This window comes from Xyrauchen texanus, chromosome 17 (assembly GCF_025860055.1).
Source record: "Xyrauchen texanus isolate HMW12.3.18 chromosome 17, RBS_HiC_50CHRs, whole genome shotgun sequence".
NCBI classification, from domain to species: Eukaryota; Metazoa; Chordata; class Actinopteri; order Cypriniformes; family Catostomidae; genus Xyrauchen; species Xyrauchen texanus.
The window spans coordinates 14,490,891-14,503,546 of NC_068292.1; the positions used below are offsets into that span (position 1 = coordinate 14,490,891).

General features: G+C 40.0%; 1 protein-coding gene across 5 annotated transcripts in view; it reads left to right on the forward strand.

Moving 5' to 3' along the window:
* Positions 1 to 12,656, forward strand: part of LOC127657611 (protein cordon-bleu-like) — a 152,514-nt gene that overhangs the window by 114,996 nt on the left and 24,862 nt on the right. For all 5 annotated transcript variants that reach the window (XM_052146479.1, XM_052146480.1, XM_052146481.1 and 2 more), the window contains one exon: positions 1,024 to 1,549. In XM_052146479.1, the coding sequence (XP_052002439.1) occupies positions 1,024 to 1,549 (526 nt within the window). The remainder of the gene's footprint in view (positions 1 to 1,023; positions 1,550 to 12,656) is intronic.

Here is a 12,656-nt window from a genome sequence, read left to right on the forward strand (position 1 = left end):
GGGGGCGGTCGTTCAGAATAACCAGGTCGGTTAAAGCTTGAATTTTGGTGCCTCAAGCTTTTTTGTTTTTTGTGCCTCAAGCAACTGCAGAGAAGTTGGCAAACTTTATATGGTTGGAGCCAACAAAATCTGAACAAATTTGTTCTTGACCCTGGCATATAACCACAGGCAGAGTAAAATAAACTTAGCAGGGACATGGTGAAGTGGTCCGGGAAGTGTGAAAGTCCCCACTTCGTTTTTGTCAAACCATCAGGAATGCATGTGCCCTCAGAAGAAACTTATTGAGGTACAGGAAATGCTACCTTCCGCTTGGTGCTGGTACAGGGGCTTGTTATCCAGAAAAGTGCTACTTTCTGCTTCTGGCAGCTCACTGGGCTTATTTGATTTCTGGAGTCTCAGACACCACTCAGGCTATCAGGGTTAGAGATTGTAACACACTGGACGTTGTCCCGAAATAGAGTGTGTGAACCATCTGGCTACAGAACTACCCTGTCTAGGTAGTATTTTAATTTAAGGCAGCAATTGCCTCTTAGCCATTTGAAACCTCTCAGTGAAAGCATCAATAGCATCACCAAAGAGGCCCTGCTGACACACGGGCATTAAGCGATAAGCTTCCCATTCAAATAAATGTATGTCTTGGTGTTGCTCGGGTGTCAGGGATTATGCCTCCACGTGCCAATGGTGACACTCATGCCATAGGTTGTAGACCTGTTATAGGGACTCAGTTGGACTTGACCTAGGGTCAGTAGCAACCACCTAAACCCCCTTGCAGCACTTTAGCAACCTCAAATTACATCCAAGCATCTGCATAGCAATGCAGTAAAATCCACTCAGAGCACCTTATCAGCCAGCAACAGCTAAGTAACTCCCTTAGCATTGTGGTGGCAATTTTTGCATGGGAAAACACCACTCACATTTTCCTCATAAAATGTACAAAGATGTTCTGGAAAATGATTTGATGCACATTGTGTTCAATTCTGCAATGTAATTTCAAATGTTTATGCTTATCTTCTCACTCTCTAGATACATCATGTCTCTCAATCCTCACACAACCAGCTAACCAAGCGCAAGGCTCCAGCACCTCCGCCCACTCCACTCCCCAGTACACCCAAACCAGTTATTCCCACCCCTGAGCCCACTGCAGCTGTTTGGGGCCCAAGCATGCCTGTGCCAGTGGAAAGAATACTGCTACAATCTCCTGCCACCACGTCTCCAGCCGATGACTCAGCATCTGATCTGAGCCATAGTATTGAGGATTCAGAACTGTCCGGATCCATCTGCAGTAGCTCCGGCGGTGATGATGTTGCTGGAGGATCATGCAGTAGCAGTCTGGCTGAGGAACCTCTGGCACATCAGGCTCACGTGATTGCTGCTTACACCATATCTAAACCAGAAGCTGAACCGTGTCCACCAGTGCCCATAGAACAAAAGGAAGAAGCAGCTCCCCACACCATGACAAAACAAGAACCAAGTCCAACATCAGAAGACACAGAGGCAGCACTGGAGATAAAAATGGATGAGATGGAGAATAATCGCAATAGTGGAATAGGTAATGTAACAATGCCTTTTTGTAGAGATACCCCAAAAATGTTTTATACAGTTTTAGATATAAAATACAGCACTTATAGCAAACACAATAAACCTGTGAAAGTGATGGAACAATTTTTTACGAAGTTAATATTGCAGAGTCAACACCATGGGCCTATTTACACTTGGCCACTTCATGCAATTTTTACTGATCCGATTGAAAAAGCTGATTCCATTTACACTTGACCACATCAATGCATCTCCGCAAAACGGATATAAATCCAATCTTAAATTCCCGTCTGTGTATGGGTGTGCTATGTTTTTTCCCTTGGGGCTTCTGTAGGTAAGAGTAAGTGCATCAGCTGCGCTAATTATCAGTGTTTATCAGCGATCTGCATCAAATAAATGAGGAAAAAAGATCTGTCTCTCCTGCTACAGTATGTGTATCCATTTCTTTCTCTGTTATTTTGTACTGCATGATGCAAGCCCTATGCAAATATTCTGTAACAGCTGTTATGTTTTACATTTTCCCTTTGCTGACGCAGCACTGTTTGGGCGGAGCAAAGTTTACATTTGCGTCTTGATCAGCCAGATGCATTTACACTTGAACAGTTTCATCAAATCCGTTTCAAACCAGAGTGATCAGATTGCAGTCTGTCTCGAATGCTTATTGGAGGACATTTACACCTGATCTTTTCATGATCGGATAGCCATCTGATCACTGAAAATGTATGAAGTGGCCAAGTGTAAAGAGGCCCTAAGTAAGTTTAATATTGAATCTAGAGTGCAAACGTTGAATGGGGGGCGTCAGATGAAGAAGACCAGTGTATCTGGTTTCCATTTTCGGCTACAGGCCAAAGTTGAAACGCATCACTGATTTTTGTAAGCCTAACATATCACCCCCTGGAAAAACATGTTCTTGGCAGGACACAATGAATGGTTCCTAACTGGCAAATTAAATCCTATTTCGCTAAATGTAAACTAACTGGATTTTCTTTCAGATTTAAAGTATAAAGTTTGATGATTATATTTTTGGACAAGCAGAAGCTTGACAAAATTTTAGCACAGAGACACCATTTCAGGTTTGACACAAAAGCTTTGTGGTTGCTGTGGAAACAGAAAAATGCTTCCTTGAAGCATCAACACTTAGGCTACCAAAGCTGCATAACACTCAAACAGCATTGATTGAGTCAACCTTTAATTAGGAGGTGGCGTGATCAGAGATAACAGCAGGTGAGGACATGTTTCGTTCATGTGCCAGGTGAGATTAGGCTGTATTGTGTAATTGGCACCATGGGCATGCTTGCAAATACTCCGTCAACTCTCCTTTTAATAAAAAATGAACCCCAAAGCTTTCATCTACACTGCTAGGGGTGAAATGCAGTGCACAGTGTTTGTAAAAACAAAAAAAAACAAAAAACCCTCACAGAGCTTTTAAATGTAGCACAGCAAACAAATAGATCTGTCTCTGCTTGAAAGACTTAAAGGGATATAAACAGATGTAGAACAAGACACTCTCCACATAAGAACTGTGCTTTTGTAAAATGCTAAGCAAGCATTGGCTGCAGACTTAGGAAGCATCTACTGTAGAAAATGTAATTGTGAGCGCTAAAAGGAGTAAAGGGTGTGGGAGGCCATTTATCGTTCCCTCCCTTACTCAGTGTCTCCTCAAAAGCAGATTAAGAGAATGAGATGTCTGATTTGAGGAGACTAGACAACAATACAGAGCAAGCTTTAATGAATCTATGGTATGTAACACCTGTTAATAGACTAATGCTCAGTCTGTCTCTTGGGTTTATCACACTTGAAATTGTTTAACCCTGGGCTACTGTAATCAGAGGTTATCTTTTTAAAAATGTTCACTGTTCATATTTTACCTTGGGTTAGTAATTAAACATTGGTTGGCAAGTTTCCAGATTTTACACTGCACATTTGTAAACCTGTTTTTTTATTTATTTTTTATAATCAAATTTGTATATTCATACAATGCATTCAATTTGCTATTTTTTTTATTTGTTGTTTTATTAAGTAGTAAAAAAACAACAACAACATTTAAAAAATATTTAGACTACAAAATGTATTTTGTTGCGCTCCGTCGAGCAGTTTTTGAACGCAGGAGCAACTTTTGCCTGCCAAATATTCTATTGCTGATTCTTGAGACAGTGAGAGGTTTTTAAGGGGTTGGTCTGCACTTACATAGTACCCTTTTTAACCTTAGAGGTTACCAAAGCGCCTTACACTGTGTCCCATACTCACACGCACCAATGGCGGCAGAGCTGCCATGCAAGGCGCTAACTTTGGCACGTGGAGTCATGTGGGCCGGGAATCAAACCGCTAACCCTGCGATTAGAGGCCGACCCGCTCTACCACCTGAGCCACAGCCGTCCCAGGATGAGACCAAGTCAAGGCAGGGCGAGACCGAGTCAAGACCAAACCAGTGCGAGTCCCACACTGCAGGACACACTTACAATAAAATGTGGAACATGCAAACCATAGGCACTCCTCAAATTGATCTCAAAGATCCACATTACCATATAAACACCCACAGAAAGCAAATGAAGATTCCTCTTCATTCACCTCTTTTAGTGCCTTGTACTGTGCGTGTGTGTGTGTGTGTGTGTGTGTGTGTGTGTGTGTGTGTGTGTGTGTGTGTGTGTGTGTGTGTGTAATGAGAAATGTCTTGATAAAATAATCAAAAGGCATTGCAGAGGTGAATTTTATGTGTGAGAATGTTCCTTTGTTTTCTATGAGCAAACATATTCGAAGGTGCTGAAATCAACTAATAAACCATCTTTATTCAACACTACTTTCCAAGTTTTACCATCCACCCAAAGCAATGCAATTTTAGCAATGCAATCAGGTTTTCTGGATGACTCTCGTCTTCCCCTAGAAACCATCATCAAGTACAGAATATATCAAACAATTATTCAATATTTAAGTCTACTTTTTTCTGTCTTAAACAATATGGTACGTTTTTTTGTATTGTTTTTGACACAACAAGCCTTGTATAAATGTGTGCAATTTTCTAACCACATATCTAAATCTAGAGAATAAAACAAAGAATGCCCAACATAAGCAAAGTTGCCCATTTAAAATGTTGATTTTTAATATAAGTGGAGGCACATTACTCAGTCTCCCCTCTCTGCTGTCACATTTCTAGCTCTCTTACCCAAGTGAGGGAGCATTACCGCACCGTGTAGCATTTACGTCGGATCTGACATTAGCTAACATTGAACTTTATATAAATTAGCTACAAAGCTTTATTTGGCCTGTCTTGTCATTGTTTATCACAAGCAAAAACGTAACAATTTGTCACTACTTGTCCTGTCCCCTCAATCTCTCACAAAGTTAACACTGCATTAGCTACATCTCTCACTATATGTTAACTAAATTAGTTAGCTTGCACACCTAGCTAGGTGGCAAATAGCTGGCAAGCAACTGAAACTAGTCACCTAAAAAACAGTAAATACATAGGTAGCTAATATATATATATATATATATATATATATATATATATATATATATATATATATATATATATATATATATATATATATATATATATATATATATAGGTAATACTCTCTTGGGATGAGGGGTGAAGATGCTGCGTTCCATTCAAAACGATGTGGGATATTCCACGTGATATCTCTGATCTCCGACTAAATGCATTCCAATGCCAGATGCTAGGAAGATCACGTTAAATGAAACAAAACTGCAATGCTCCCGTTAGCTTATCCTGCTAAGTTTGACTGTCACCAGACATGTCTCCTAACCCAATTCCTAATCTGCAATGCTAGCATTTGTGCTAAAGGTGTACAATTACCAAAAGAGTATAATTTACCATGTTTTGAACTCCTACTACTCTGCTAACCTTTGTTAAACAAGTTTTAATATCATGTAATGTAGGAACTTTGACAAATTTGTTGATATTGTTTAATAAAAGTGAATGTTTAGCACTTAATTTGTACATCTTCCTGGGTGCCAACGTGCATCTCGGGGAAATCGAGTTTAAAATTTCCGCACAACTTTTCAAGTTGTAATTACAACATCAAGTGCTGTTCCATTGCACTTTTCCCAGTAGGAAGTTGGAAAATCCAACTTTCTGAGTTGAATGTAATGGGGCTTTTCCACTGCACTGTACAACTCGACTCAACTTGACTCTTCTCGATTTTTGGGGGTTTTCCACTGTGGATAGTACCTGGTACCTGATCCTTTTTTTAGTACCACATCGGTCGAGGTTCCAACCGAGCCGAACCGATACTAAATGTGATGTCAAAATGCTGCAGATCACTGATTGGTCAGAGAGGATCGTCACTATCAGAGTCACTGGATTTCCGACACGCGACATCAATCAGTTTTAAAGTTAGCAACAGTGATAACTGTATCATTTGTTTACGTGACTTCTGAATTGTGAAAAAAGAAATGGCTGTGTGCAAAACCACGCCGTGGTCAATAAACAAGGTGCAGACGGTCCACTCGTTAGCGATGAGTGAAACAATAAAGTCTCTCAGGAAGTGTATCAGCTTTTGGCTGCACACGGCAACCGATGGACCAACCAACAGTATAGGGAAAAGTTAAACTTAAAAGTGACTACAGAACCATCAAGGAAAAGTGGAAGTGGTTCGACCAAATGGACGCTATCTAAACCGGCGAGCAATGGGAGTGAGAGTGCCCCGTTGATCCACGATGGAGGATGGTATGTTTTGTTATGTTAACTCTTTACTCTGCTTGAAAGCTTCACTTTTAGTTAACCAGCTACTGGAAGATTGCTTCTAAAACAACCAGGCCAATTTAACTGTTACACTTGTGTAAAATCACCATGCAACAACTGCTTTATGCAGCACAATGAGCTAGTAGCTAACAGCTAGTGGTTTGGTCATTGTTTTGTGTCGTGTTTAAGATGATGTCATGGCAGTAGAGGCGGTGCAACTATGATGATCAGCCTATAATCCCACCCACGTTGAGGTGGCATTAAACTGCAATGGAAATGCAAGCTCAAAAAAGTAAAGCAAGTAGAGTTGAGGCGAGTTGAACCGTAACGTGCAGTGGAAAAGTGTCATAATGCAGCAAGAGGTAGATTGCTAATGTTAGCAGTTAGCTTTACTAGCAGTGCCAATAAAAGTTTGACATGGTCCGAGCCATCTCAGTAAGCATTGCATTGCAGAATTTACATACTGCTGTGTGTTTTCTTTTGGATGCATTTTTGGCAGATTAACTCTGGTTTAGGTGAGTGTTTCCCAATTTCTTTTCTGCTACGGCTCACTTTTTACGATTAAAAAATCCCATGGCACACCACTATCTCACATAACCATCGTCGATAGATTTCTTTTCAAGAACTTGTCCATGTTTTCTGTCTGTCTTAGTAGCGTGAACTCGTAATGTTTCGGCTATGCGAAAAAACGCATGTAACATAGGTACGCTGTATGAGGTCACAGATGTCAGGAGCGTTAATTGAATAATGAAAAATCAACAAATTTGTGTCTTTTCCAATTTGTAGGTTTGTACTTGCAAATTAATTCTTGTAACGGCACAGCAAATCCTTTTTTTTTTTTCTTATTTGTTTATTTATTTATTTGCTGTATTTTCCAGAAATAAAGTTGCACCCGTTTGTTGCACCGGGTCAAAATCGCATTGTTGATAGAGAAAATTCACATAAGTTGCACTGCTGGCGGTTGGATCCAGCAGGTACTAGGACCCGAGAGCAGCTGCCCGGCGTCCATTTATTGGTTCAGATGTCAAACACTCTCAATGAAGATTACAGTACCTTAGAATCTACACATCATATCACGTTGTTTTTTTAAACGTAACAATTTGCTTTTAGTTATCCTATGTAAAAAAATAATCATATTCTCTTTATGTTTCATGAGAAAAACATGACAAGTAAGCCACATCTGTTGATAAAATCTGTATGAACTCTATGCTGTGCACAAATGAGCAGCTTTTTGTATTTGAGTAAAACAATACTCCTGTTGTATTCTATTCATTCATTTGGTTCCCTGACGTAATGTTTTTACTACAAGTGTGATGATGAAGCATCATTTTACAGTTCAAAACAGCTAGCAGTTAGTTTTGGCGCCCCTCCGTGGACATTTTAACTCAGTTAATGGAGCTCGTGCCCATATGCCCAACACGTACAGCTTTGGCCAAAGGGGCAGTGTTTTGCATTTCGGTAAGCACAGACCGCTTTCAGCTAAAGAAAAGTCAACAGACTGTTTCCGTGTCCAAGGTGAGATCAGTTTGAACAGACAAAGTTACAAAACTGTACTTAACGTCTTTTATTATAAAATATACTACGATTCCATGAATCAAATCACATCCCTTTATTGTCACTCAACCATATATACAAGTGCAACAGTGGGTGAAAGTCTTGGGTATGTTCCAAGCAACATAGCAGTATGACAGTTACAATAAACATCTGATTTACACATAACAAAGTTTACTGATGCTGCGATACCACCTGCCTGATGGTAGCCATGAGAGCAGCCCATGGCTCGGGTGGCTGGAGTCTCTGATCCTTCGAGCTTTTTACACACACCGCCTGGTATAGATGTCCTGGAGGGAGGGAATCTCATCTCTGATGATGTGTCTGGTAGTTCGCAACACCCTTTGCAGGGCTAATGAGGACACTGAGGAACTTGAAGCTGCTGGCTCTCTCCACCCGTGCTCAATTGATGGTGATGGGGCTGTGTTCTCTTGTCTTTTCTCCTGAAGTCTGCCACAAGCTCTTTGGTCTTACTGACGTTAAGGGAGATTTTGTGCTCCTGACACCAGTGTGTCAGAGTGTGCACCTCCTCTCTGTAGGCTGTTTCATAATTTTCAGTGAGCAGACCTACCACCGTCATATCATCAGCAATCTTAATGATGGCATTGGACCTATGTGTTGCCACACAGTCATGTGTGTAAAGGGAATACAGGAGTGGGCTGTGAACACAGCCCTGTGGGGCTCTAGTTTTGAGGGTCAGCGATGAAGAGATGTTGCTGCCCATTCTAACCACCAGACATCTGCTTGATAGGAAGTCAAGGATCCAGCTGCACAGCGAGCTATTCAAGCCCAGAGTTTCTCATCAAGCTTGGAGGGCACTATGGTGTTGAATGCTGAGCTGTAGTCTACAGACAGCATTCTCACATATGTGTTCCTTTTTTCCAGCAGTGTGAAGTGTAAGTGCAATGGCATCATCAGTGGAGCGGATGTTGTGGTATGCAAACTGCAGTGAGGCAGGCAGCACAGAGCAGATGTAATCTCTGATTAGTCTCTCAAAGCATTTTGTATTGCTTTGGTACAGGCACCATGGTGGATGTTTTAAAGCATATGGGGACTACAGACAAGGAGAGGGAAAGGTTGAAAATGTCCATAAAAACACCAGCAATTTGATTCATGCATGCTCTAATGACGTGGCATGGAATGCCGTCTGATCGGGTTACATCTGCTACAGAGACTGAGAGTGAACTAACCTCTGTAGCTTCGGCCGTGAGAGCTCTCTCCACAAGGGCGGTGTTATTTTCCTCGAAACGGGCATAAAAATGTTTTAGCTCCTCTGGGAGAGTTTTTTCTCCCTTTGAAGTCTGTGATTATGATAATTCCCTGCCACATGCTTCTAGAGTCGTTGGTGTTGAACTGTCCTTCAATCTTTCTCCCTGTACTGGCGTTTGGCTGCTCTGATAGTTTTGTGGAGGGCTTGTTTATGCTCCTCCGCATTCCCAGACTTAAAAGCGGAGGTTTGCGTGTTAAGTGCCACACGAACATCGCTATTAATCCATGGTTTCTGGTTAGGGTAGATCCGTATTCTTTTGGTCGGCACTACGTCAGCTATGTACTTCCTGATGAACGACGTTACAGTATCAGCATAGTCGTCCATGTCGTCATCAGAGGCGGACTGGAACATCTCCCAGTCCGCGTGATTAAAACAGTCTTGTAACATAGAATCTGATTGATCTGACCAGCACTGGATCATTCTGAGGGCGGTTGCTTCCTGTGTAAGTTAGTTTCAGCCTGTAAGCGGCCACAAGCAGAACGGAAGAGTGGTCCGATTTGCCAAATAGTGGGCAGGAGAGGGATTTGTAGCCATTCCGGAAGGGAGAGTAGCAATGGTCCAAAACCCAGTTCCCTTGTGTGTTGAAACTGATGCGTTGGTAGTATTTCAGTGCTATTGACTGGAAGTTGGCTTTGTTAAAGTCCCCGGACACAATGAACATGGCCTCAGGGTGTGCGGTTTCCTGCTTGCTTATACTCCCATACATTTCCTTGAGTGCCTGGTCTGTGTCGGCTTGTGGTAGGATGTACACAGCTGTGATAATGACCGCTGTGAATTCCCTCGGATGCCAGAATGATCAACACAGAAGCATGAGAAATTCAATATCAGGAGAGCAGAAAGACTTGAAGTGTACTGAGAACCCCACGGTTCGATGGCTGAGTCTGGAATCTCTGCAGACATCCAAGTTTCTGTAAGGCAGATAATGCAGCAGTCCCTGTTCTCTCATTGGAACGAGACCTGTGCACTCAGTCTGACGAGAACGCCGGCGCCCCTGCCCCTTTTCCGGCTACGTTTCCACTGCCGGGCTGCCCAGACAAAGGACTCCACTGTCGTGTCTGTAAATAGCGGGTCGGCATTGAAGTATTTAAAGTCTGGTTTTCGGTGTGCTATTGCAGAACCAATGTCCAAAGTGTTTGTCTATTGTAGGCAATAAGGCAGACAACATCCAAGACAAAAAACATAAGAATTATATATATATAAAAAAAAACTTCTGGACTGCAGCATAGGGTCGGAGCTTGCAACGCTGCTATTGATGCAATCAAACAAAATATTATAAAAAAAATATAAAACTATTGGTTTTAGTTAAAGATATCTTTAAAAGGTTCACAATAGGTCCTTAGGGTATACTTACAGACCCAAAACAAAAAAAACCCAGTCACTGCCCTTTTTCATTTAATGATACCTTTTTTTCTGAGAGTGTATCATAATTAAATTTAATAACATTGTTTAAAATATTAACAAAATTAATAAGTCAGCACATTTAAAAACGATTTCACAGAGTAGATTGTAATTCATGTCCATGTCCTGTCACCTGCACTTTGGCTGCTCATGACAAGGGTTTTGTTTTTATTTTTATTGTTAAAAAGCGTTATTTGGTTTCATTTACAAAACAGCCAGGCCCCTCATTGGGCTTAAAGTAAGGGTGTAATAAACTAAAGATTTACTCTTCTTTAATCTTTCATGCACATAGATCACAATCTGTATGGATTTACAGTAAAGAAATGCTCCCATAATCTACAAATTCTCTCTATTTTGGCCTTGGTATCAGCATTGCTTTATCACTGTGCTCATTGATCATAATGTCTAATGAGCTCATCCTTGGTCATCGAAATAATAGAAACCTCCATAAATATTTTAAGCAATGAAAGTGAGCACTTTTCTCTTATGAATTTAGTTATTTAGGTCCTTAGCTGCCATTTACTGACAGCAGAGAAATTAATTAGTTTAGGACTGTCCATTAATTAAAACAATTAAATTAATTACATGATATGCTTATTAAAGTAATTGCAAATATTTTCTTTATAAAATTTAAATGCAAGCATCAAATCAAATCACTTTATTGTCACACTACCATGTACACAAGTGCAACAGTTGGTGAAATTCGTGTGTGCAGTTCCGAGCAACATAGCAGTCATGACAGTGACGAGACATATACCAATTACAATAAACAACATACTTACACAAAACAATTTACATATCAAATGTACACATACTTACACAGCACAATAATTCTATACAATGTACAGTAAACAATACACACAATATAGAATATGCATCCTTTGACCCAAGAGTGATTTGGCTGTTTACCTACTGTGTAACTCACTAAGCATGCTGTAAATGTGGTACTTTAAGCTTGAGTAGCTCAGATGGTATGAACATTTATTTTTAATTATGTAATGTAATATATTTTTTAAATCAGATTTTGTTTAATCACATATTTTTAATTGTATATATATATTTTTTATAATTTATTGTACTAAAGTAACACATTAAACTTACTGGCCTATTAATATTATGTGTTATATATCCATCATGGCAGTGTGGATGGACACGTGTCCTGCAGTAATTGAATCAAGCTTTTCCCAATTTGCTGCTGAGCTAGCACTACCGATATTTCCATATCACTCACTAAGCTAAATGTTGTTCTACATGCTCTCCAAACACCCCACAAGAGTTATTTTTTCTTTAATCTCCTGCTAACTTCAAGATATCCTCCACAGGAGATGATGAGTAAACATTTAGACACCATACCGGGACCAGTGTTCCTTTACACATGTTCTTTCTCCTTCTAATTTACTCTGAGTACAAGTACATTCAGAATCACATTAGCTGACTACCTACAATCGTACCTAATATAAATGTGCATAAATGTAGAGAACTGCTCTGAACTCTTAAAGCAATTGATGGATAAGATTGTACTTTGTGTATACCGCTCTTAATGTATGCAGTGCCTTGTAAAAGTGTTTAGACCCTTAAACAGAATTTGATTTTCAAAACAATTAAGTTTAGCTTCACCAGCATTAAAATCTTAGAGATTATTTTAATTTTACATTGTTTTAGGACGGAAACAAAAAATAGAACATTGAAATATGCTGTTTGCAATAGCAGCTGTATAATCTTGTAAAGCCACCTTTGGCAGTAATGAAAGCTTTCAAAGTCTCTTGGTAGGGTTGAACCAGGTTTTTAGACTGTTCTTAGCCCATTATTTTCTATGTATTCTTGCTGGTTGTTCAGGTTACTCAGATGCTACAGATTCTCAATTAGATCGCAATCACTGGGCCATTTCAGGGCATTCACCTTTATGTTCTTGAGTCACTCCACTTCATTCATTTTGTAATCCAGTCACTGTGTATGAAAGCAGACCTATGACATGATGCCACCAACATCATACAGTGCATCTGGAATGTATTCACATCGCTTCACTTTTTCCACATTTTGTTATGATACAGCCTTATTGCAAAATGGATTAAATTCATTATTTTCCTCAACATTCTACAAACAATACCTCAAAATGACAACTTGAAAGAAGTTTTTTTGGAATCTTTGCAAATTTATAAAAAATAAAAAACATGTACATAAGTATTCACAGCCTTT